The 27,276-nt window shown below is 38.0% G+C and overlaps 1 protein-coding gene across 1 annotated transcript in view; it reads right to left on the bottom strand.

Moving 5' to 3' along the window:
* The window catches only part of ABCC12 (ATP binding cassette subfamily C member 12), a 1,155,696-nt gene that overhangs the window by 371,162 nt on the left and 757,258 nt on the right, over positions 1-27,276 (bottom strand). Inside the window, exons 15-16 of the mRNA XM_044081948.1 lie at positions 18,121-18,324; positions 2,815-2,949 (exon numbers count right to left, since the gene is read on the bottom strand). Of these exons, the coding sequence (XP_043937883.1) occupies positions 2,815-2,949; positions 18,121-18,324 (339 nt within the window). The remainder of the gene's footprint in view (positions 1-2,814; positions 2,950-18,120; positions 18,325-27,276) is intronic.

The raw sequence follows: 27,276 nt of genomic DNA, 5'->3' as shown, positions 1-27,276 counted from the left end.
AAATATAATTTGGGATTTGTGTGCATTATAAGGTATTATAGCATTTCTGGAAAAAGGTCGGCCATGGTGGTGCAGTGGTTAGCATTGCCGCCTCACAGCAAGAGGTTCCCCGGTTCGATCCTCGGCTGGGGTGCCTTCTGTGCGGAGTCTGCATGTCCTCCCTGTGGTCGCGTGGGTCTCCTCCGGGTGCTCCGGTTTCCTCCCACATCCCAAAGACATGCTGCAGGTGGATTGGACACTCTAAATTGGCCCTAGATGTGCGTGTGAGTGTGCCTTCTGTGGAAGGTTGGGCGCCGGGCTGGCAACTCGACACCGTAAAACTCCACTGCCATTCAATGTGCGGACAAGGCGATCCGCTGTGGTGACCCCTAACCAGGAAAAAGCCGAAAGAAGAAGAAGAAGAAGAAGCATTTCTGGAAAAAACTATGAATGAACTAACTATTATCATTGTAAAGTAGACTTCTCGCTGATAACATTGCTATTTTTCTTATCTTAACAGCATTTATTGTTCACTAAATGCTTTAATTTGTTTATCTTATGCTTTTTAAGTTTGTTTTTCAGACAATGCTCTGGAATTCAGGATGTATGTAGGCTGCTAGAGGTGTGACATTCCACACCACATAGGTGTTAATGAGTTAATTAGTGGGATATATGAAAGATCGGAGGTGAAAATTAAAGTGATGCTATCTTCTCTGCTACATTGTATTTGAACAGAGGATCCAGACAGGGATGTTCTTTTCTGCCTTTTTTTTGTGTTATATTCAGAAGCATTGGCAGAGAAAATAAGGGACGTAGAAATTCATGAATATAATTGGTGTGGTAATAAAGAAAAGTTGGCTTTATTTGCAGATGATATATTTTACCTGATAAAACTAGAAAATGACATTTTAGTGTTGTGGAATATTGTGAGACAGTTTCAAGTCTTTACAGGATACAAAATTAATGAAGATGAAGTAATAGCAAATAGCTATAAACTATGCACCCACACTAAATTTATTTATTTATTGACACTTGTGGATGGATGGATTTGATTACCAAGAAAGTTTAACTAGGTGAGAGCCAATTTTCAGCAGTATATACCACTGAAGTATTACAAAACATTTAAGAGTAATTTAGAGTCTTTAAAAATAATACAAAAAACAAATACAGTTAAATAATACATAATTATACCAAATTAGATATAATATGTCAATATTGGTTAAGCATAGCTATATGTTATATGACATTATTTAATAGAGAAATTTTAGACAGTTTATAGAAAAATAAAGGTAAGCTAGCAGGTATTGCAATACAAAGTCAGAGAAGAGCAGGCTTATAGTTTATTTAGAGAGAAAGTCAGGTGACAGAAATTGATAGAAGTAAGGAAGTGAGAGAAGTGAGATTAATGAGATATAAGGTATGAATAGGTATTTGTCCACAATGAATTGGTTCAGCAATACCCATATTTATGATGACATGATAAAATGAAGTACTTAGGTGTATGGGTTAAAAAGGATTCTGTTATGGCAGCTATGGATATGTGAGAATATGAAAGCTCTGCTTTATGGATATGGACAGAGGTGGATCCAGTACTAGGTGACCTAGGCAGTCACCTAGGACCTGCTCCTAGGAGGGGGCCCAATGGCCAAGGGGGCAGCCGCAACATTTACTTTTTAATTAAAAAAGAATTACATGTATTTTTTAAGAGCATTCTTCTTGAAAAGTGCCAACTGCATCACAGATTTACATCCCTGTGTATATGACCAATGCACACACTTGCTGTTGCTTACTACTTTTCCATGTCCACACACAGAATTTAAATACACAACATTCCTACTGCTTCAGCCCACTGAACAAAATGACGAATGTATTGGTTACAAACAAGTGTGTGTATCTGTGTTTATATGCATAAAAAGCCCTAGTCAGGGATGGCAGGTTAGTTAATTTACCCAGACTCAAACCCTGTACATTGATTCAGGAGACAAGAGCCTGAATCCTTTATATTCACCAACTACCTCTGTGCATTTTCAAGGATTTGTTAGTTTCAGTGTATTTTCAAGAAATTTTAACTTTTTCAGTACAGTTTCAAGGAATTGTGAGCTTCAGTGCATTTTCAAGGAATAGTGAATTTCAAGGGCAAAGACATTTACTGCTGTTCATGCTAAATCTGTTTTTAATGTGCTTCTGTTTTATTTAGCAAATGGCCATCACTGATCTATAAAATTTGAAAGCAGTGTTAGTAGCACAATAGGTAGGAAGTACTAGGTAGTGAATATAGTAACAGAGGGAAAAGAATGGGAAATTGGACCTTTAGAAAAGGGGAGGAGCAAATTACACAGACAAAATGGGAATTGTGGGAACAATACATGCAGAATAATATTTTGGAGAAGGAATTAGGTTTACGGGAAGGAAGGAAATGAATAAGCTATGTAATGTTCGATTGACAATGACTAGATTATTATATGCGAGATATAATGTTTACAACCGAAAATATGTCAATATGGTTTTCATTTATGTAAATGTATTATTGTCTATGCCATAAGTGGTAACTCAATAAAGATTTTTTTTTTAACGGAGAACAGAGTATGCTTTGTCTAAGACTGCATTTGATGGGAAACAGGACAGGAACATTGGCATTATCAATAAAAAATTAGCATATATTTTTATATGTGTTACATTTAGATATTCCTTATTTGTTTTTGTTTTTTCATGCATGTACTTCAACAATACCACTGCTACTATGTACATGATGTATGACGACCTTTTGTGAGTCAGTGCACATGTAAGCTGCTTGTGAAAAAATAACTACTACATACAACCACCATCTCTAATTACCTTGGGTTCTTCCATTTGGTAGTTTTCAATAAGATGTGCATATCGGCCTTTCATTTTCATCAGGAATTTGTGGTCACCTTGCTCCAGTACTTCACCTTCTTCCAGTAAAACAACTTCATCACAGAATTCCAGATACTGAAAAGTCAGATAAGAAAAGTCAAATTTAACAACATCATATGCTGTGAGTTTATTTTCAGTACTACTGCTGATGAAATGGCAGCATAACTTATTTTCATATTTTGCTGATGGTTGAATAGAATGAAGCCCTATAGGTCCATAATCTTTATAATAGATATTACATTGCATTGCTTACATAATATGCTCATAAACAACCTATCAGAACACAAGCATCTTTACTGTCAGTTTGGTGTATCTTTTGTCTTTATTTATAATTTTGTTAATGTGGCAATTAGGGCAAAATATTATGGCAGTAAACTGCTAATTAGCTTCATCCTGTTGTCCTGGGGTTGATTCTCTCAGTTTAGATCAGCAAACTGTGTGACCCTGAGCATATCATTTAACCAGATCATACTCCTGGGCTGTATCTGAAAATGAAGTATTTGTGACTGATGTACTTCCCTGATAAATAACCTGATAAATCCACAAATAAAACATATTGTTAATTACAACTACAGTAAAGAGAAACTGGAAGTGTACAGATCATAGTTATGTTGACAGAGTGTAAATGTTTTGTTTGTATTGGAGTTGTGCTATATGTAACTAGTGAGACAAACTGTGAAGGTGGAATAATAATAATAATAATAATACTAATAATAATAATAATAATAATATGAAAAATAGAAAAAAGTAAAGAGAGCAGAAAGGGGGAGTGGAAGCGGATTCTTTTAACACGGTCCAAAGCAGACGAGATAATAAAGCGGAAGATGTTAAAGGAAAACAGCACAGCTAGAGAGATACATAAAGAAAACAGAAAAATAAGATAAAAGACAATGTTTGAGATAAGTATTTGTGAATTTTGTTTTAGATTTTTGAGTTTTGAGTTTCATGGGCAGGAAGAAAGTTAGAAGAAAGGCAAACAGCAGATGGATGTAGGAAACAAATTTATATATTTTGAGATAACTTCTATGAATATTTAGATCCTTGTTGGGTTAGATAGATTAACCAAAAGAAAACAAGCTGAAGAGTATTCTAGAAGAGACTGCACATGAATGTGAGATGTAGGGAACAGACAAATGGAAGGGAAGACCCTAGTGTGGCCTTTAGTGCAGATGCATGGATGCCACATGAGCAGGGCATCCTGCACAAGTTCCCTAGTTCCAGTGTGCATAATTATTGTAATGCATAAAAAAGTATTAAAATAAACCATGCTCTTCAAGTGGTAAAAAGTTAATGGAGAGCTTTCCATTACCAAATTGAATACATAAACATAAAGAGTTGTTGCAACTATCCCCATCACTATACTGAGGTCTCACTGATACATGAGATAAGAGAACTTCAGGCGAGGTCCACATTTTGTATGTTGTGTTGTTGTAGTAAATATTAAAAAAATAGACAAATATAAATATAGGGTGGGTTTGAGTTTTTGAAGGGGTTTTACCTCTACAAAATACATAAGAATACTTAAGAAGCCTTTAAGAGTGAAGTACCCCTCTTCAAATGACCAGCACATATAAGGCAGAGTACAGATTTTATCAACTAAGTCACTGAGGTAGCTGCATATATAACAAATAAAATAAAAAGGAAAAAAACAAGAAAAAACATGTCTTAATAATATTCGTCCTAGATTTCTCTGTTAACTCTTACTTTGAAATTCCAAATTGAGTTTAAACCATTATTTTTTTCTTCTAGAATTCCATCATATATTACAAAAATCAAAGAATTTAAACCTTGGTTATTGTCAGAGCTACAATTTTTCCTTGATATTAATTGTACCACAGAAATTAATATAGTCATGATATGGGATTTACTAAAAGCCTATATATTTGGCAAAACCCTTAGTTGGTACAAAAATAAAGTTAAAGAATTGGATTCCGAATTACAAGAACTGCAATCTCAACTTTTATTAGTGAATTCTGGAAAATTCCCAAACTCCCTAGATACTAAAAAGAAAATAGAGGAATTAAATAAGAAGTATAATGAAATTTTAACCCACAAAACTAATTTAACATTATAGAGATTAAAAGTAAACTCTTTGGCTACTTCTAGGCACTTACATAATCTAGCTATGCAGATTAAAATACAACCCAAAACTAATAATATTGTTAATAGGGTCTATATTAGAATGACAAAACCTCACTTATGTGAATCCCGAAAGGCTGACACATAAACAGTGAACCACATGAACACCGAACATCCTTAAGCGTGAAATTCAAAATACCGAATCGCCATAGTTGTCCATACCATGTTTTGTGAGGTAAAACTTCAGTAGGAGATTCCCTTATCTGGTATAGCTTCCTAACGTAAATGTGCAATAGTTACTGACCTTAGGGTTAGGGTGCGGGTTAAGGTAAGTGCATATATAGTAATATATTCATATTTATTTTGTTTGGGTAAGCAGTACATAGCGGGCGGTGGAGTTGGCCAACTATGGCAATTCGATATTTTGAATTTCATTCTTAAGGACGTTCAGTGTTCTTGCGGTCCGCTGTGTATGTGTTGGCCTTTCGTTATTCACGTAAGTGAGGTTTTGGCATTCTAATATAGACCCTTGTTAATATTCAACATGAAGGATTGGGAAAGAGAGTTTCAGATATAGGAGATATTCTCGATGCATTTAGACATCATTATGCTGAACATTCCAAAAATGCAAATTTTTCTATTGATCAATTGGATGTGGAAGCAATTTCTACTAAACTAAAAAAAGTCCCTGAAGAACTAACGCTAGATCTACAAAGGCCCATTTCATATAAAGAAATAGCTAAAAAGATAAAAGAAAGCAAAACCAGTAAAGCTCCAGGATTGGATGGTATAATTATAGAGATGTACAAACTTTTTCCCACATCCATAATTTTCCCTTTTCACAAAACATTACTAGAAGTTCAAACACAATAATACCTCCTTCTTGGAGATACTCTTTAATTACCCCAATTCTAAAAGAAAATAAAGACCCTGACCTTTGTACCTCATATTGACCAATATCCTTATGAAACAATGATTATAAGATATTTATGTCAATTATACCTAAGAGAATGAAAATTCCTCTATATAAAATAATTAACAATGATCAAACAGGTTTTATTTACAATATACATACCCATGACAATATCAAAAGGACACTTACTCTTATTGAATACTTAAATAGGGAAAATCAAGAAGCACTGATATTTGGATTAGACATAGAGAAAGCCTTTTATTCCTTAAATTGGGACTATTTAAAATTCTAGTTTTATTTGACTTGCCCCCTTCCTTTGGCCATATATATATATATATATATATATATATATATATATATATATATATATATATATATATAAGAATAATTTAGCTTATGTCAAATTAGGACCTTTTACCTCAGAATTTATTTGTTTAATCAAAGGCACTAAACAAGGATGCCCTTTGTCACCTATTTTGTTTGCATTGGCTATTGAAATTCTTGCTATTTTAATATGCAATAATTCAAAAATAAGAGGTGTGGATATATATGATCAATATAACTCTAAAATTATGCTGCTTGCTGATGAAATACTTTCACACTATCTAATTCCAAAGAAACACTGGAAGAATTTGATTTATTAGTTGAAAAATATATAACTTTGGGTCTTCACTTTAATAAGTCAAAATCTAAATTTTTGTTACTGAATGAAAAGAAAGAATTACAAGTAAACAAGAATCATATCATAGGTTCAGAGGTGTGTGCTAGGCTAATGGCCCTGGAGCCTTTACAAGCCTAGCCCATAGATGTGCCCTGGCATTGTGCCACCTGACGTTAGTTCCCAGTGCCTGTATCAATTAGAGCCAGTGGAGTGCTCCCCAGGGTGAACTTTCTATTTCCCATCCACTCATCAATATTTCTCTTGAAGAGGGCCAGTGAGGTGCTCTGCTTGACATGTATGGGAAGTCTATTCCAGAGCATGGGTAGTCTCTGGGTTATGAACCTGTCCTTCCAGCATGTTCTGTTGATTGTGATTATAAGGTTGAGGTCTCTGGAGTGTGTGGTGCAGAGGGATTGGGATTTCTTTAGATGTAGCATTTCTAACAGGCCTGGGTCAGACATGGCTTTGTAAGTCAAGCAGAGATCACCTCTTAGTAGACAATATGAGACAGAGAATAGCTGGAGTTTTATGAGTCTGTCCATGTAGGACATGTGTTTAAGGCCTAGTATCCTCTTTGTGAGGTACTTTTGTGGCCTCTGCAGCTGTTTAGTGAGGTACATGCCAAATGGGCATTATACTCTATGACTGGTCTAATGAGGAAGAGTAGAGAGAAATGATGACCTCTTTCTTCCTGGATGAAAAACCCTTGGTAATGAGATGTGCCACATAGCAGGACATTCTGACCACAGTGGCAATGCGGTGGTCGAAGGAGAGGCTGCTGTCAACCTGTGTCCCCAGATCTCTTATACTGCCTTCAGTGTTCAGTGAACTCCCATCGATGTGATAATTAGTGGGAACTGAGTTTTTCCCAAAGGGGATGATGATACATTTTTTGGAATTAAGCTTAAGGCCATGGTTTTGACACTAGTCATTGGTCTCAGTGAGGCCTTTCTTTAGGATGTCTGAATCACTTGGGAAGTTAATAATAGTTCCCAGTTTGCAGTCATCTACGAACATAGCCAGCCAGAGTCCCTCTGTGTTGGCTTGGACTTCTGAGAAGTAGATGCTCGTGGTCTGCACTCTTGTGGGAGGAGAGGCTGGACTCTGCACTTCTGAGCTGGGAATTTCTGGTTAAAGGCTTATAGTGCCTGCATATTTGAACTGTTTCTTACTGAAATTGGTACATTTTGTTTGCTGTAGCATAGACTAGATCCAGGCCTGCTGAATCTAGCTTTGTTTGTATGCTTGTTGTTTGTTTGCTTGTTATTTCCCTGAAACGCTAATTTCACCTAAAACGCGGCTTTTCAGTGCTTCTGTGGATCCCTAGTGATATCTGCATTGCTTACTGTACTTATTTCCTTGTTTCACTTGAAAGAAAGTTACTATTTGTTGTTTTTGCATTTAAGTTACCTGTAACACATTGCATTTAAGTTACCTGGCACTTGCTCACTAAGTCAGCACTAAAAAATTAAAAGCACTACACCCTCACAAACTCCCCTTGAGTACCTTGTTCCCCATTGGCCCTTTTTTTTCAATTATAAAGGAATTCCTAATACTATTCTAGCATGTCCAAAGGTCAGTTGTCAATCTCCTCTCCGGTCCAGCTGGTGAATCTGGGAATCTTGAGGCAATGTTACAACTGCCTCATGTGCACAGACAACCCTCTCCTCCTTCCAACAAATTCCAACACATGTGAGAGATGCAACCATATAGCCAAACTGGAGGCTAAGCTCTCTCAACTCAGTACTGGCGTAACCAGTCAGGAGGAGAAGGAAACCACACTCACTACAATTCCAGTCTCACATAGACCTACCACGACAGCAAACCAAACACATAAACACACAAAAACATACTCGGAGACTCTAAATAAAAATCTGCCAAGCAGCAGAGACCTCCAAAGCAGACACCCAAGCAACCGCTACCCCAAAACAAAACACGTGCAACACATAGCTCACAAAGCCAATGTGCTGAACAGTCACAGCCCTTAAGGCTAAACACACCTGATACACTTGTAATAGGTGACTCTATCGTCAGGCACACTGATGTCCCGCTCACCAGGCTGAACAAGGAGAAGGTCACGGTGAGCTGTCTGTCGGGCGCTAGGATCCGCCACATAACACAAGCACTCAGGTCACTCCAAGGCAAGTACAAATATGACTCAGTCATTGTCCATGCTGGTGTGAATGACCTGAGATGTACCTCCCTGGACTACATGAAAAGAGACATAGAGGAGCTCTCTGAGCATGTAGCCCAGGCTGGTATGACCCTGACCTTGAGTAGCATCTTACCCTCACCAAGAATGATGCCACAATATGAAGACAAGATGATCAATTTCAACAATTGGCTTAAGTATTGGTGTCATTCAAAGGGGATCCAATGCCTGTCAGCCTGGGATGACATGCTCGACAAGCCATGATGCTTCGCTAGGGACAGCTTGCACCTGTCACCCCTGGGCTTTCAGATATTGGCAAAGGCTCTTGCTACCCCTATAGTGCCTTTTTTAGGCAAGGCTTAAAAGACAAACCCACCTCCATAGGTATCACAAGGGATAAGAAACTAAGAGTAATGCTACTCAACGCCAGAAGTCTAAACCTCAAGATGCACATACTCAAAACTCTCCTTAGCATGGAGAACATCGATATCTGTGCACTAACAGAAACCTGGTTCAAGGCTCCTGAGAGCACCCCAGCACTACCAGATTATACCTCATACCATGCTTTTCGGCCCCAAAACTTGGACCGAACCACAAAAGGAGGGGGAGTATCAATATTCATAAAAGATACCCACACCTCCAGGTTGGTGGCACAGCACGAAGCATCAGAGACTATCCATGTGCAACTAACAGTGGGTAAAACTGCCTTCCAGTTTATAGCCTGCTACAGACCACCCTCCCAAACCCAGGAACCCCACTCGGCCTTCCTGAGAACACTGGAAAATATGAAGGTCTCTCCAAACACCATTATATTGGGCGACTTCAACTACCCAAACATAGACTGGGAGCATTACTCTAGCTCCAACACCCTAGCCCAAAGGTTCCTAGAATTTATAAACTCAAATGCTATGGAACAACTTGTTACCACTCCCACAAGAGGGGAAACATACTGGACCTGATCATCACCAACATGGGGACTCTATGCTCCAGACCAGAAGTGTATCCCTCACTGGTAAGATCAGACCATAAACTAATCTTACTGGATATTCACATCCTGACCCCACCCCCTGCCCAGAAAACCACAGTGAAAAACCTCTCTAAAGCAAATTTCACACTCCTCAAGACCGAGGTGGAATTCTTCAAAGCCTGCGGGCCTGTGGAAAATACGGCCCAGACAGCAGAATCCTTTATAAACGCATTCTATGATCACCTTCAGGAATGCATGGATCATGCAATCCCAAATAAAACCAAGACCCAATCCTCCAAAGGCAGACGTCCTGTCTGGTGGACCCCAGCCATAAACAAACTATACAATAGAAGGAGGAAGCTACTACATGATAGAGCAAAATCCCAAAAAGGGAAGGCATCTCTGATCAGTATTAGAAAAAAACTACGGGCACTTATAAAATCATCTAAGGCCAGCTTCGAGAGAAAAATTGCACAGGACACTAAGGATAATCACAAGGCTTTCTTTAGTTATGTTAGGAACCTGGGTGGGAATTCCTAGATATGCTCAAACTTAGTCCAAAATAACAAAAAATACACCAAACCCACAGACATTGCCAACATCCTAGCTGACAGTTTCAGCACAAACTCCCCCCCCCCCACCAAAAGGGCAAATATCTATCCCAGCAGAGTGCTGCCCCCCTGACATCTCAGATGCTCAGGTAAGAGCCGCCCTCTCCAAAGCAAAAAACACAGCATCAATGGGACCAGACGGTGTCCCGGGCTGCATCCTACATGAACTCCAAGAAGAGCTAAACCCAAACATAAAACTACTGTTCAATCTCAGCCTTACTACAGGATATGTACCCAAAGAGTGGCATACAGCCTTGGGGCTAGACCGTCTACCTCCTGGGTTACTCCACCCACTGATGAACTCATTGACTTGATCTCTAGGTGATCGTGGAAGGAGCCTGACTCAGTTGAGCCAATCCCCAAGAGACCAGATCTGATACTGTCTCCACCTGTAGATAGGGAATTCTGGAGCAAAGGAGTGTCCACGGATGCTATGGTTGTGGTGGTGCCACAAAGAAGGAACTTGCTGAGCAGAGTTCCTCTATTCATCCCCCTAACAGGGAGTCTAGTTAAATGGACAGATTTGGGAAGTGTGTTTATGCTTCAGTGAATTTTGCCATTAGGTGGCTGAATCACCTGGCACACTTTACCAGACTACAAAGGGACTTGAGAAAGGAACTGTCAAACTCCCTTTCTGGGAGCACTACTGCTGAGACTCAGAATTTGGTGGCCTCACAGCTGGCTACCCTGCAGTCTATTTCTAATTCATCTATGACGCTTATCTCATATGCAGCTGAAGGTGCCTCAAGGGTGGTGAGTTCAGGTATTTCCATTAGGAGGCATACCTGGATGCACTTGTGTGATTTTGTGGAGCCCTTCAAGCACTCATTCATCAATGCACCCTTTGGCAGAAGTTTGTTGTTTGGCCCTAAAGTTAAAGACACACTCTCCAGGAGTGAAAAGGATGGAAAGACCCTCTCTACAGTAGGTGTAAGTTTTTTGATTCCTCAAAGATCCTTCTCTAGGAATCAATGAAGCAGTTGAAAACTGTGATTCGGAAAGTCCCAGCATCCTTTTCAAGATCCATGTGGAGATATTTCCCCCAGGGGTGGAGGGGGGAACTCAAATGGACAACGACGCTCATGTGGCAGAGGAGAATCGCAGAACTTGGGGTCCAGAGATTCCTTCTCCAACAGATCCTACCATTGATCCTGAAGGAGGCCCCAGTTGTCCTCCTCTGGAGGCAATCAGAGGTCGATTATCCCTGCCACAGAGACTGGCTTGGTATCACAAAATATACCCAGATGCAGAGGATCATTTCCAGGGATTAAATAATTCCCTTTTTCCTTCCACCTCCATCTGTATGCAAATTTTCTGATGTTCCACCCAGTCAGAGGAAAGCAGCAGCACTAAAAATATAAAAGCTGCTAGAAAAAAAGCGTCATCCAGGAGGTCCCACCAGACCAGATAGGATCTGGAACTTACTTAAGATTCTTTTTAGTGCCAAAAAAACAGGGGACTGGAGACCAATTTTGGATCTCAGCGACACAAAGTTTCAGATGGTCAAGGTTCAGTCCAGTCTGCCTTTTTTAGGCAAGGACAAATGGATTTGCTGACTAGACCTTCAGGATGCATACTATCACAAAATGAACAGACAGTCCAGAAGGTAGTTACACTTCCAGCTGGGAGTCAGTCACTACCAGTTCAGAGCACTGCCCTTAGGCCTCACCACAGCCCCCAGGGTGTTCACCAAATGCATAGCAGTTGGTAGCAGCTCATTTGAGACTGCAGGGATTCTGAGTGCTTCCATACTTAGAGGAATGGCTCATTACTGCCATAACCAGGCATCTCCTAATCAGACCAAGAGATCAGGTGCTCCAGACTTGCTCTCATCTGGGGATAACCATAAATTACAACAAGTCTGTTACAACCATCTCAAACATGGAGTTCATAGAAAACAATTTTTAACACGATGTCATTAACAGCTTCTTTTCCTCTTTTAAGAGTGCAAACTATCAGATTCCAGGTCAAGAAAATAATTCACAGTACCAAAATTCCACCCCAGTTGATTCTTCAAGCTTTAGGGCCAATGCTAGTGGCCATTATTTTAGTTCATCTAGCAAGATTTCATATGAAAATTCTTCAATGGATGTTAGCAGCTCAACGGTCAATTCTTTATCAACACAACACATCAGCCCAAAAAAGAATCAGTCAGGTATGCAAAATATATCTTTAGTGGTGGATTCAATCAGACCAAATTCTACAAGGCTGCCCTTCCATTCTCCCTCAGTCCAAGGCTGTAGTGACCACACAGGCTTCCCAGATTGGGTAGGGGCACTTCCTGTGAAAGAAAGTCTAAGGCACTTGGTTCCCTGAAGAGGCCAATATGCATACCAATGTCCTGGAAATGAGAACAGTGGTCTTAGTGTTGCAGGCTTTTCAAGTTTTTCTCCCTTTCAGGACAATTGCAGTTCAGACAGGCAGCAAGTCTGTAGTCCGGTACATCAACAAACAAGGGGAAGCCAGATCTTACCTCTTGTGTCATGAATCCCTCAGAGTGTAGCAATGGGTGATCTCATCCAACCGCTTTCTAATGAGTCTATATTATATCATCGAACGCTTAAAAAAGCGAACGCTGATTGATCGACCTGATTTAAGCAAAAGCTTACAATCTCGAACTGTCAGATCAGCGATTTTTTTCCCAGGGAAAAAAATCGCTGATCCAAAACACATACACACAACACAAGCACACCAAACAAACAGAAATCCACACACATACACCTAAAATCTGATACCTAACCCTACACTAAACTATGCACACACCACTAACTACCCACTTACCTTAACTCAAACCCTAACCCTAAGGTCCGTCACTATCGCACACTCACCTCACCCGCTCCCTAACCCTAACTCACTTAAATCCACCCTAACACTCATGTCCACTCAATCGCACACACACCAAACCCGAGCCCTAACCCTAACTCACCTAAGTCACCCTAACACTCACATCCACACAATCGCACACTTACCTGAATCCGACTGGTAACTTTTCACCATAACACTGAAAATACCGAAGCAACAGAAACGGATAACCAAATTCTTTACCTAGGAAAAATTTTGAATTTCTGCTGCTTTGATATTTTGCAGTTTCACGAAAATAAGTTCGATCAATCAGCGTTCACTTTTTTAAGTGTTCAAGGATATAATATAGACCCTTTCTAATAACAATGCACAGTCCAGGGAACTTCAATGTGATAGCAGACAAATTGAGCAGGTCTAGTCTACTACCTCATGAGTGGTCTCTCAACATGAACATGACAGAAATGATTTTCCATCAATGGGGCCAGCCTTACTGTGATCTTTTTGCTTCTCCCCTAAGAAAACAAGTGCAGCAGCTTCTTTGCCCTGGTCCCCCTACTAGGGGATTCAACGAGGGAAGCTCTACTCCACAATTGCCCCCCCCCCCCGGTCTCCTCTATGTTTTCCTACCAACTCCCCTAATTCCCAAATTTCTGCAGAAAGCTGCCGAGTTGAAGAGCAAATTCATCTTCATTGCACCTTACTGGCCTTGACAGATTTGGTTCCCTTCCTTTGGTCTCATCTGTATTAACCACCTTGGATTCTGGATCTGATTCCAGGCCTCCTGTCTTACATGACAGGCAGGATTCATCTGGACATCTCAAACCTCAAGCTCACAGTATGATTTCTCCAATTCTGCTAATAGCCAGACAACCAATGCTCTCTTCCCCTGTCTGTCATATGCTTTTAACTTACCATAAGACTTCTACAAGAAAACTTTACGCAAGTAAATTGAAAAAATCTGTTTTTGGGCACATCAGAAACGCACTGACCCCTTTTCAGTTCCTGTGCAAACTGTGCTCGAATTCTTGACAACAATTTTTAACGAAGGAGCTAACCCCTCAACAATTAGAGTTCAGTTAGCAGCAATCTCCAACTTTCATACTGGATTTGAGAATTCTTCCTTGGCTTCATCTAAGCTTTGTAAAACTTTCCCGAGAGGCACTTTCCTACTGAAACCTCCCTATAAAGATCCTAGTCCACAATGGGATTTAAATCTGGCACTGCAGGCCTTAATTCATTCCACCTTTGAACCAGTAGCAAAATGTGGTCTTAGATTTCTGACCTGGAAAACTATGCTTCTAATGACCATTACCTCTTCTAGAAGAGTTTTGGAACTTCAAGCATTGTCCTCTAAACCTCCCTACTTAATTTTTTATAAGGATAGAGTATCATTATATACCAACCCTTCTTTCCTTCTTAAAGTGGTGTCAGAATCCAATATTAACAAGTCCATTAATCGGCCAGTTTTTTCTTTCCCAAATTTACAAGCAAAGGCAAATATATGTTGCACTTATTGGATGGTCACAGACAATTACATTTTTACTTAGTTAGAACAAAATAAATTAGAAAGACAGATCAATTATTTGTTTCTTTTACACATTCTAAATTGGGCAAATAATTGGTAATGGTAACTTTAGCCAGATGTCAGATGGATTGTACATCATTTATCTACAACAAATTGGGTCTATCCTTACCAAGACCTTTAAGAGCTCATTCAGCTAGGTCCATGGCATGTTTCTCTCTAGAGCTCCCATGGATGGCATATGTGCAGCTGCAACTTGGGCCATTCCTCATACCTGTATCACTCATTACAAACTGGATCTGGGCTTGAAGGGAAGAGCAGCCATTGGCTCAGCTGGGCTCAGGAATATTCTTTCTTAGAGCCCACCCAGGAATTTAGGTAACTGGGGACTCTGTCCCAACAGTTGAGGATAGAATGAAAATTGACATCAGATAAAGATGTTATGTACTTACCATAACATTCCATCTATGTTGTCCATTTTCATTCTTCCTCAACTTCCCACTCACCAACCTCCATCTTTTTCACAGATGACTTCTGTAAGAACAAGAGCACATAAGGACACCACTGTCCCTTATGTTGAGCTCCATATATAGTTTCCTCTGTAAAGAATATATATATTAGTACATCTTACTTTTGGTAAAACTGCAAATAAGATCTAGGGTATGTTAGGGGTTGCTGCATTATGGGTAAGGGAGAAGCTCTAGAGTTTTTTTTTGTGGCCACAAGCTAAAGTAATGACTGAGTCAGATCCGATGATCGGATCTGAACCCAACAGTTGAGGAAGATGGACAACACAGATAGAATTTCTTTTTATTAGACACTTCTTTCTGTCATACCTTTGGTTTATAACCGCACCAGAATGGAGTATCTAACAGCTTTTAAAGATGCTTTAATGTCTACTGCTGTTCTTTGTCAGCCATCTGTGTCCCCTGTAAGTTACTAGCATGTGACCCAATCCTAACAGCACTTGGGGTACTTAACAAAAGCTTGTTAAGCATGTTTCTGAAATCAGAAAACTGCTTAACAAGGTTGTCTTTTTTTTCATTTTTAGAACATAATTGCAGACCTCCATGCACTCCAAGTAGATTGAAACCAGAGCCTTTAAGAAAGTGACACAGAGACCAACATGCTTAAAGCAGTATGTATGTATGTATGTATGTATGTATGAGATTCTATAACTTATGCTTTTTTCCATAAAGGTTTACCGCAGACTCTGTAATCATGTCAGGTCATAATGTTTTGGTGCTTTTGTACATACTGATTTTGTCTTTTTTATTTTTTTACACCATCAATGATTTACAACATTAAAAATATTTTTGCTGTTACTATATCAGACTGAGATGTGTGGAACTGAAAAAAATGTGTACTGTCTTTCAGTTAGAATGAAATGAAAAAAAAAGGTAATGGAATATTATGTCTCATCTGTTTTAAGACTGATGGGCCAGCAAATATTTTCTTTCAGGAAGGAGGTGAATGTGGTCTTGCCATGCCCAAAGGTCTCAATGACTGTTCACCACTGTTTTATTACGTTTTATTCCCGCTGAAGCATTTAGCAAAAAACAGGATACTAGGAAAGAGAACAAGCAAGAAAAAGGTTTGAGCAAAAAGAGAATATAGGAAAAGAAAGCCATATAGAAAGAGATGTGACTCTCGATCAGCATCGCTAGCTGTGTTTGAAGCATTCTCAGGCTAAGAGATTCAGTGGTTAAGCTATCATTTCTTGTGATGTTCTAGTGACTTGAATTGTAACTCTTTATTCTGGGTACAGTCGTTTATCAGGCAGAATCAGTGCCTTGTTTTCATTCCATACTTTTGTCTTAGATCATTCAGAGAGTCGGGCGTAACAGATTACTGCACACCATCTGCGGGAGTGCCAAAAGAATGTTGTCTGTCCAGATGTCTCATGCAGTGAGTTCCGTTAATCAGTGTTTGTCTTTTGGAAATCATCAGTATGTGTTGTGTGTGTGTAGACAGATGCGTATTAATTGGGAAGCTGTTGTGGTGATTGTCTTCATTTGCAGTAAATTAAACCATTCTGTATTTTAAATTAACTCTCTTTGATCTTTAAAGTACATCCACATTTATTTTGTAAGAAGGTCTACCAGCTATATTTTTACACATAATATATGCTAGAGGTAAGACTACATTGAGCCATGATCACAAAAAAAAAAAGAAAAAAAAACAGCAGTCAGTTCCAAAACAACAGGCACAATCCAAAAGGAGTCTCAGAGTGCAATTGTTTCCAAAAACTTAACTTACCTCTTAGAAGGGGTATAGAATGCAATTTTGTTTCACACTGTATATGCAACTGTAAGTAACTGTTCTATAATATGTAGTTAACATTATCTTTTATACAACTTAGAAAGTGTGGAAAGTTCAAATAATGCTGTGATAAATGTGCTGTAAGAAGTTGGGGTAAAATAATTAAATTGAATTTTTCTGATTTGGAATATAAGAATTTCACAAACTATCATCTAAAAATATTTCCATTCAAGTCTGGAATCCCATGTATGTTTATTTTACATACTCCATGCTCTCCTTAGCTGCACTACACAGATGTTGGTGTTTTTAATTTGTATCCCCACCTACTGTTAGAACCGTGTGTTCATTGGTTTAAAAAAACTTCTGTGATGCTAGGCTTTGGAATTAATTTCCATTTAATCACAAGAAACCTTCCACAGCCTCTTGTTTACAAAAAAGGCTGCAATGCTCATTTATAAAATACTGTTCCTTACATCTGTGTGTTTTTATCCTTAGGTTGTGAAAATAACTATGTTGCATATTAGTCTTTGATGTAGATTATTGTCCGGTGAGTCCTAATATATTCAAATAGTCACATATGTTCACTAGTTTCTTTTGATCAGGTTTCATTGTTGTGATTCTCTGACTTCCTGCATTCATTCCTTCTTATTCAGATTTTTTAAATAATTATTCACTTTGTTACTTCTACTTATATCATACCTGAAAACAAAGATGTCTGTCTAGTGTGTCTGGCAAGAGCTATATAAATATATTTAAATAAATGCACATGTACAGAAACATTTATTTGTAGTAATCCAATCCTTAAGCAATGGGTGCATGTGTTATTAACAATTAACAAAAAACAAACAAACAAATAAATAAATAAATAAATAAATAAATAAATACAATTAAAGGAAAAACTCCCTATGTTTATCACAGTGAATTCTAAGTCAACATCCCATTAATAGGATGCATTCCCTAATACTTGTACAAAACAAGTTTTTTTTCCTTTTAAAGCTTTGAAATTTTCAAAGAGAAAAAAAATATGCACCTCAGTGTGAACAGAGAACAGTTTCCAGCCAGACCTGTCATGAGGACTCTTAGAAATATTCTGTGACATGTTTGCAGCTTGCCTTCCTAATAACAAGAAAGCTCATTATTCAGTATAGAAATGTCTGAAAAAGTTGAATTTGGAAGATGCCTCAAAGCTATATTTATTTTTAACTCAGGATGAAATACAGCATAGCTATTTTGAAGTTTTAACACATTCTGCACTGTTTTATTTACTGACTCATTACCTGGAGCTGGTGAGTGACCAGAATGATTGTTTTGCCTTTCAGTGCTTTTTTAATGCATTCTTCAAAGATGTGTTTGCCAACATGGGCATCAACAGCCGACAGGGGGTCATCCAGCAGGTAGATATCTCGATCGGCATACACAGCACGAGCAAGGCTAATCCTTTGTTTCTGTCCCCCAGAGAGGTTGATACCCCTTTCACCGATCTTTAAAAGAGAATATAAAAATTAAACAGAGTGGAAAGGATAAATAAAATGATTAATACTGCAATATGATATTTTTTTAGACATGACAAGACACGATATAGCAAACCTAAAAAATATATACATTTAATGGTATATAGCTCTTTAAAAGATAACTCAGAAAACTGCATTTAAACACAAATAATTTAAACATATTGGTAATCAGAGTAGCTCAGAGCTTAGTGCTGATAGTAACCTTTAACTTTCTTCATGCACAATTATGCAAAATAGTTGGAAGAGGGAACGTGCTCTAGCAGATGACACAAAACATTTAAGAAGCAGAGTGAACATGACTAGGTCTACAAAACTCAAGAAGCTGCTAAGCATACATGCCATTTGATTGTTTCTGGACATTAAAAAATATAGACTTACAGATGACCATAGAACCTGAAGTGCATGGTAATACATGGGAAAGATTCTAATACCTGCAAAGCATGTATAGGTTCATAGGTTCATAGGTTCATACTAGGTTATCTGCCCTAGGGCATTTATAAGCCTAGCCAGAGTGTGTTTGGCTTTCGCCACCCATTTTAAATTAATTTTGCTATGCCTTTTTTTGAGGTTAGTATACTGTGCCTCTGTCTAACAGTGACACAGAAGTGATAGCCGGGGTAAACCTACGATCTCCCATCCACTCATCAAGATTCCTCTTGAAGAGAGTCAATGTGGGACTCTGCCTAACCTGGACTGGGATTTTATTCCAGAGTGAAGGGAGACTCTGGGTTATGAATCTGTCCCTCCAGCATGTCCTATTTATTTCAGTGCTGAGGTTCAAGTCTCTCGAGCGCGTAGCTCGATGGGCATGCCATACATATTAATCTTTAAGTGGGAGAGAAGTGTGACACAATATAAAAAGGCAGTAAGGATGCAACATTAGTTATATAGAATCCTGGCATGAAAAAAGAATTTATACAGAAACATTCTGTAACAATACATAACTGCATTATATTAATATGGAATAAGATGTAAATTCACAAGGAAAACTAGTGAAGTTCATTTTCTGAGAAATAACCTGAACCCTTCTGATGTACAATACAGTATAGGCATGACACTCCTAAGAATGCACTGGGAACACAGTTTAAACTGGGAGAGCTTTATAGGGTCTATATTACAATGTCAAAATGAAACAAGTTTGAATGTTGTAATATCGAACCCTAAAGTCCAAAAGTGGAAAATAGCGAAGCCACGGCACATCGAGTTTTTTCCCAGGGAAAAAAATTGGTGGGTCGTTATCGGGTCTTTGCTATTTCCTCCACTGTGGTGTGATCTCAGAGTTGGTATATTTAAGTAGGGGGATGTGGGTGGCACAGCCCCTCATGTTGGGGGGTGTGGGATGCAAAGCCCCCCCCCCCACTTTAGTTTAGGTTTAGGGTTATTTTGTTTTGTTTGTTTTTTTTGTCATGGAACACCAGGGAAAAAAAATGCTATTCTGTCCTTTCGGTTTTGTTGGATTTCGAACATAACGGTTCGATATTACAACGATCAAACTTGTGTAAGTTCGACGTTGTGATATAGACCGAGCTTTATATACATCTTTTGCACTAAGTTAGGGGAAACAATAGTAATACAATACTGATCTGGGTATGAATTTGGAAATGTTTCCCCTTCTAACTCTATACATGATACAAAAATAAAAAAAAATCATAAATGAAAAATTACTGACTTGTTCTTTTGACTAAGTGTGCAATCTGAGTTGGCTCAGATCCCACAGAATGCTGAGCTGGGCATATTTGGATTTAAACTCCTGTCTCTAGTGTTATATCCTAGTATTTAAACACTGCATTATGCCATTCTGTATTTGATCATTGGTGTTGCAAATAAAAAGGGAAACTAATCATATCTTTAAGAGATATTAATAAAAGGAATGTATGGAGAGGGAGAGAAAGGTTATTTGTATTCTGATGCTCTGATGCAACACATTTCATTTTAAATATTATTTTCTGCCTTACTGTTGAACAAAGAAGGCCTTCCTGCTTCATACATACCCCATAATGATACAAACAAGGAAGTGTATCAGAAATTATCTGAGAGATAAACGGCATCACTTATATATGTCCTGGACCAAACAGCACTGAGCCTTGGGGAATACTCTAATGGGGTCTATATTAAATTAGCGAAACCTCACTTACGCAAATACCTAAACGACGACACATAAATAGCGAACCGCAAAAACACCGAATGTCCTGAAGTGCGAAATTCAAAATATTGAATTGTCATAGTTGGCCCTTATCCGGTATAGCTCCCTGACGTAAATGTGCAATAGTTACGGACCTTAGGGTTAGGGTGCAGGTTAAGGTAAGTGCATACATAGTAATACATGCAACCTTTACTTTAGGGTTAGAAGTAGGGTTATGTTAAGTGTATGTATAGTAATATAGTTGTGTAGCTGAATGTATACGTAAATTATACGTTTCCTGTAGTTGGGTGTTGTTTGTTTATAGTTAGATACATTTGTGTGTATTGAATGCTTGATTGGGATATGGGATATATGGGTGAAGTGTAGATATGGGGATGTGTGGATTATTTATTTTGTTTGGGTAAGTAGTACGTAGCAGGCGGTGGGGTTGGCCAACTATGGCAATTTGATATTTTGAATTTTGCACTTCAGGACGTTCGGTGTTTTCGCAGTTTGCTATTTATGTGTCACCATTTAGGTATTCGCATAAGTAAGGTTTCGATATTTTAATATAGACCCCCTAATACATATATATATATATATATATATATATATATATATATATATATATATTAGATCAGGTCAAGATGTTTGAGTCTAAGTTCCTGGTTATATGATTGCAAAGCCATCATTTTTGTAAAATGTTGTATCCTTTCAAGTTGGGTAATTTGTTTAGCATAGTATGAAAAAAAGTCTGCATTATTCAGGTGTACAGATCTAGCTAATAAAATCAGACAGAACGTGATTATGTTAGATCCGTTACTAATTCCTTTTACTGTATGATGAATAATAAAACAGCTTTAGCAAGCATGGATATGCATACATATAGTTGAAGATACACCACACAACCCAGCTGTTTATCTGAAACTTCTCCCATAGCATGTGCAAATTTAAGACTGAGTCTACTGAAGTTAAAGGTAGAACATTTGCTGATGTTAAAGAACATGCTCTTCCCTCGCCACTAGGACATAAGGTTGTTGATAACATTGTGGAGTGCAACCTTATGCTCCTTACAAGTCACATAGCTTCCTCTCTTATAGATATCAATGAATTTAGATACATGGATTCCTCTGGTAGGTGTTTATTTGTAAAAAGAAGATCAAAAAAAGGGACCAGCAATGATCCCCCTGATACACTGAGTGTACTACATAATGTATTAGACATAATATCAAAAACTCTCACCATCTGTGTCCTGCCCCACTATTAATCTTCAACTCCCTGGATAATATGATTGTAATCCTTAGAGTGATATAAACTGCCTGAGATACCAACATGGGGCATAGTACTCATTACTGCTAATCCAAACACACCTGCATATATCAGGAACCATTATCTAATGCTGATGTAGCTTCCTCAAAACATGAAACCAAATTCAGCATGCATAACTGAATTTATGAATACTACATAGGGCTAACCTCTCAATATCCTTCTGTAGCAGCTTATCTAGTACCATCCCATAATACTACAAGGGACAGTGGTTGAGCTAATTGGACTACAGTTCGTAGGGGAACTGGAAGATCTACCTTTATGGATGGGAACAACAACAAACCATTGCTTCTACAATAAACCTGTGCATTTTTCTACGCTTTATGCTCCCATGCCTGCTGATCATCATGCCAATCTTTCAGTCAGATATTACACTGTCTGACGGGGGACATTATTCAAACAGTCACATGGGTGGTTTGAGTTCTTGATGGCATGGTAATGACAACACTTTTCATTTTTGGCCTAACCCTGCCCACAGTGGTGACATGAAACCTTGTGTAACTGCAAATGCCATTTACACCTCTCTGTCCATGTATATGTGCTTCCCCATATGTACCAACAAGGGCTACACTCATGGCTTTGATGACAATGCTCATGTCTTTTCTACACCATTCAGGACCTCCATGAAAAGATCCCCAAATTTTCATCTTTATAAGCCATTTTTGAAATCTGATTAGCAAATCTCTTTTATGAGCATTATTTATTTTAATTAGTATTATTCAGTCATTTACCAAACTTATGTTTGAGCCTTTCATATTAACTACACAGTAATTTTGATTACAAAACTGTAATTTTGATTACAAAACTTTTCTTTAGTCAATGAAATACAGAAATAAATAAAGAATAACTAGACAACAAACTGTTCTGAAAAAAATTCTTGATACCCAAAAATTACTTTCAGTACTGATCTGGAAGAGTATAATGATGTCAGTACTAACTTGTTGGTGATATAAGACAATTACCCCCATTTTAAGAGGTTATATCTCAAAAATATTTTGCTTATTAGCTATCCTATCATATCATATTTTTGTCTAAACTAAAAATATTCTTTGTATTCCTTCCTCTGCTTTATCATTGTACTAATAATTTCTTTGAAATGTATTACATTTTTAACATAAGAACAATAAAACAACAAGAAGAAAAAGAAAACTCAGCATATAAAATAACAGATAACTAGTCACAAAAATGTATATATCAAACTATGTCTGATTTTATCAATTAATAGTTAGTGTATACACACACACACGCGTGCACACACACACACACATACACACACACACACACACACACACACACACACACACACACATATATATATATATATATATATATATATATATATATATATATATATATATACATAGATAGATGGATACAGACATATGGATCTACTTTCAATCAATGAAAATGAGATCCATCAAATCCAACTTACCTAATCTTCATCCACCGAAACTGCATTTTAATGAAACAACGAACTGCCAAATTCCTTTCCCAGGGAAAGGGACCACTGGAACATCATGGTGAACTGTGCCTTCTCCCCGTGTAGTGTGATCTTGGATTTGCTATATTTAAGTAGGGGGGCTGTGGGGGGCAAAGTCCTCACTTTAGTGGGCTCTGTGTTTTCCGCTGTATGTCATTTGCATAATGGTCCAGTGGTTCCTTTACCTGGGAAAGGAATTTGGCAGTTTGTTATTTCATTGACTTGTAGTTTTGGTGGATAGTGAGCAGATAAGTTAGATTCGATGGCTCGTACTTTCATTGATTGAAAGTAGATCCATAGACCTATATCGATACATCTATATCTATCTATATCTATATCTATTTATAGCTAAATCTATCTATAGCAACAGATAATTCATTAGTAGCGCTTTAATAAAGTATATAGCTTCAACCAGCAATTATAATAAGAAGTAATTTTAGTGGTTCTCAACTTCATAGTTCTCATTACATTTTGACAAACAACTTCAAAATATTAATAAACTGCATAATTGATGGCTTAGTTTCATTTTTCCAATTTTTGGATATTAGTTTTCTAGCTATTGCTAATATTCCCATAATAACATGTTTTTGTACTTTTGGGATGTTACTAGAAATTGGGACATTAAATATAACTAAGGATTTAGTCAGATTAAAAGTATCATACCATAATGCTTGCAAAAAATTATTAATTTCCGTCCAAAAAGGTTGAACAATAATACATTCAAAAATCATATACTGTCAATCAGTGTTTAATGTAGTTTTATATCTCCTGCATACAAAGTCTTGTTTTTTAATCATAACTTCTATTAAATGAGGAATGATAAATCTCTGTGCAGATACTTCCACGTAAATCATTTCCAATATAAGGAAGAGGTGATATTTGCTGATGACTGCAGGACCATTTTTACATCTTAGGTAAAGACTGAGCTATTTATTTGTGCAGAATAATCCCAATAAATACTTCTAACAAATGATTTATAATTCTTAACTATTCTATAGATTTTAGATAAGATTTATTAACCTATTTAGACCAGTCTTGCATAATAATTCAATTACAGGAGGTAAGTTTCTCCTAGACACTAATTTTATTTTGCACATTATATACTCCCCTGGATTGAGTAAACTTCTGTGCAGGAATAGCTTATTCCTGCATGGGAGGGACTGTTCCCGTGCAGCATGGCAGTGCAGTTCTGTGTACAAGTGCAGGAGGTGTGTTTGAGAGCAGTGCTCTCACAATACACACACCCCCTGCACATCAGAATTGCCGTACGACAATTTAAATAGAGCAAGATTGCTCGTTACACCTCTCAACCCATCAGGGTAAGAAATCTGGACAAAGCCATAAGGGACAATTGTCCATACAAACCGAGAAAGTTGATAGAATTACAGGTTTAGCATTAGCATGAATTTTCGGCAGGGTAAGAAGTATACAACGCACACCTCTCAACCCATCAGAGTAAGAAATCTGGACAAAGCCATAAGGGACAATTGTCCCTACAAACCTAGAAAGTTGATAGAATAACAGGTTTAGCATTAGCATGGATATTCTGAAGGGTACAAAGTAAAAAACGCAACAAATATATATTTTTTCACATGTGCAATAAAGTTTAAGCGTAGCTGCGTGGGTGTGCCATTGCTTAGCTATGTTTAGCCCAGCTAAAATGGCATGATAAGTTAAATAGCAATAGACATCCAGCATAAGCATAAGTGCAATAGTGTAACAGTTAGAGCATACGCCTTGCATGTAGTCATTCATGGTTCAAGCTTCACGAAAGCCATTTCCATTTTGTATGTGTAATCATTAAAACTTTAATTTATTTGTATATTTATGAGAAAGTAACTTATATTTCCCAACCAGAGTAGTATATTAGGCCCAGATGTGAGGTATCAGTGTAATAAAATAGTGAAACCCCCATATAAACACAAGTGCCCCATACAGTATAGTCACACAAGAATAAATGTAATTACAGCACATTGGGGATGTCAGGGAAGGTAAACAAATTTATAATATGTAATGAATGATGAATCAATCCCATACAGGTGGTAGTCCAATAAAATAAAACATAAGCAATGCTAAGTATTGCACAGCTATGCTAACCGGGTATAAACATTGTGTACACATGAATGCTAAGCAGTGAGTAGTCCAGCTAAGTGGATTTGCCCATTGGTAAGCAGTGCTGAACCTGCACCTTTAAGGCCTGCCAACCTTAGCTAAGCAGGTTTGCCCATAGTCTAGCTTAGCTCAGCATATTCAAAATGTTCCAATCATGGCAAAGGGTGGGAAATTGGCCGTATTTAAACCTCACAGGTGGGAATACACGTCATAACTGGTTGTAGCTCCCCACTGTAGGCAGTATGGCAGGTGTCAGAGCATGCGCTTTCAGGCTCAGCGCTGGGGCATACAGGAGTCATGGTAGGACTCCTGGTAAAAAAACATGATGTGAGACTGCTGCAGGACCAGTACCAGGGCTCCCAATACAAAGCAGAAGCCTGGGAAAGTCTCGCCTGTGATCTCACCAGTGCCACTGGTATCCCTCGGACTGGTGAGCAGTTCCGACACCACTATGACAACTTGTAACAGAGGAAGAGGGAGCTCTTGGAACAGTGGGTCCAAGAAACAAGACAGACGGGAGATGTCCCAGCAGTGTGTAAGTATTCATAGCAATAACTGTTTACCAAAGTCCAGCCTGTGTATGTGATGGATAGGTATGCCTAAATGTTTCTCTATTTTCATTACAGCTCCAGTTGAGCGGGCTGCGAACCAGGAAGCCCATGCCAGTAGGTTGCAAAGACTGCGTCGCGGGGCTCGTGAGTAACAATCCTGCTTGTAGTAGTCATACCAAATAAATATAAAGGAGAAGAATGTCACCTGGCAGTATAAAAAATATGTATGGTTTGTACTGAATAAACCAGACAATATGACAGTAATAGTCCCATATAGGTCATATTTAAATAAAAGTTTAACTGTCTGGGAATAAAGTTCTAAATCCTGGACTGGTTGTGATTACTCTGGTATTGTATGGCATGAAATGTTGCATACACCAAGATCTGATATATGAAAGATCTGATATCTGAATAGTAATGTTGTGTTAACTATTGTTTCCCACACTGTGCTACATAAAAATATGTCTAGAATGTCTGTATAAGAATCTTGTAATTACAAGGTCAGATTGTACAACCAAGAGAGACTTAGAAAACATTGAAGAAAGAGACATCGATTTCTCAATGGCTCACTCTGATGAAACACAGATTGTTGTATTTATAGCAGACACAGCCATGGTTTGAATCCTGGGAGTGGTAGTAAGCTGTATGCATAATTTCAACCAGATTTTGTGAATATGTGTAGAAACATTCAGGTAGTGTTAACAAACATTCCCCCACAGGTCTTCCAGGTAAGAGAACTGTAACTACCTGGCAATAAAGTTTTAAATCGTGGACTGGTTGTGTTTACTCTGGTATTGTATGACTTGAAATGTTGCATTCACCAAGATCTGATATCTGAATAGTAATGTTGTCTTAACCACTGTTTCCCACACTGTGCTACATAAAAAAATGTCTAGGAATGTGTGTATAAGAATGTTGCAATTACAAGGTCAGATTGTACAACCAAGAGAGATTTATACAGAAAACAATGAAGGAAGAGACAACAGTTTCTCAATAGCTCACTCTGATGAACCACAAATTGCTGTATTTTTAGCAGACACAGCCATGGTTAGAATCCCGGGAGTGGTAGTAAGTTGTATGCATAATTTCAACTAGGATTTTGTGAATATGTGTAGAAAGAGTCAGGTAGTTTTAACAACCATTCCCCCCACAGATCTTCCAGGTAAGAGAAGCAGAAACTAGCTATAAGAAGGGTGAATTATACACTGTGTACAAACATGCCACTGCCCAAACCAAGGCCATAGAGTATTGTAATAATACCTGTAAAGTAATGATTAGAGCAATGATCATTAAAGTTGTGAGTACTGCAATGATATACATACATACATACA

This window comes from Protopterus annectens, chromosome 8.part1, assembly GCF_019279795.1.
Source record: "Protopterus annectens isolate FY-2018-M chromosome 8.part1, PAN1.0, whole genome shotgun sequence".
NCBI classification, from domain to species: Eukaryota; Metazoa; Chordata; order Ceratodontiformes; family Protopteridae; genus Protopterus; species Protopterus annectens.
This window is presented reverse-complemented; position numbering and strand designations above follow the sequence as displayed.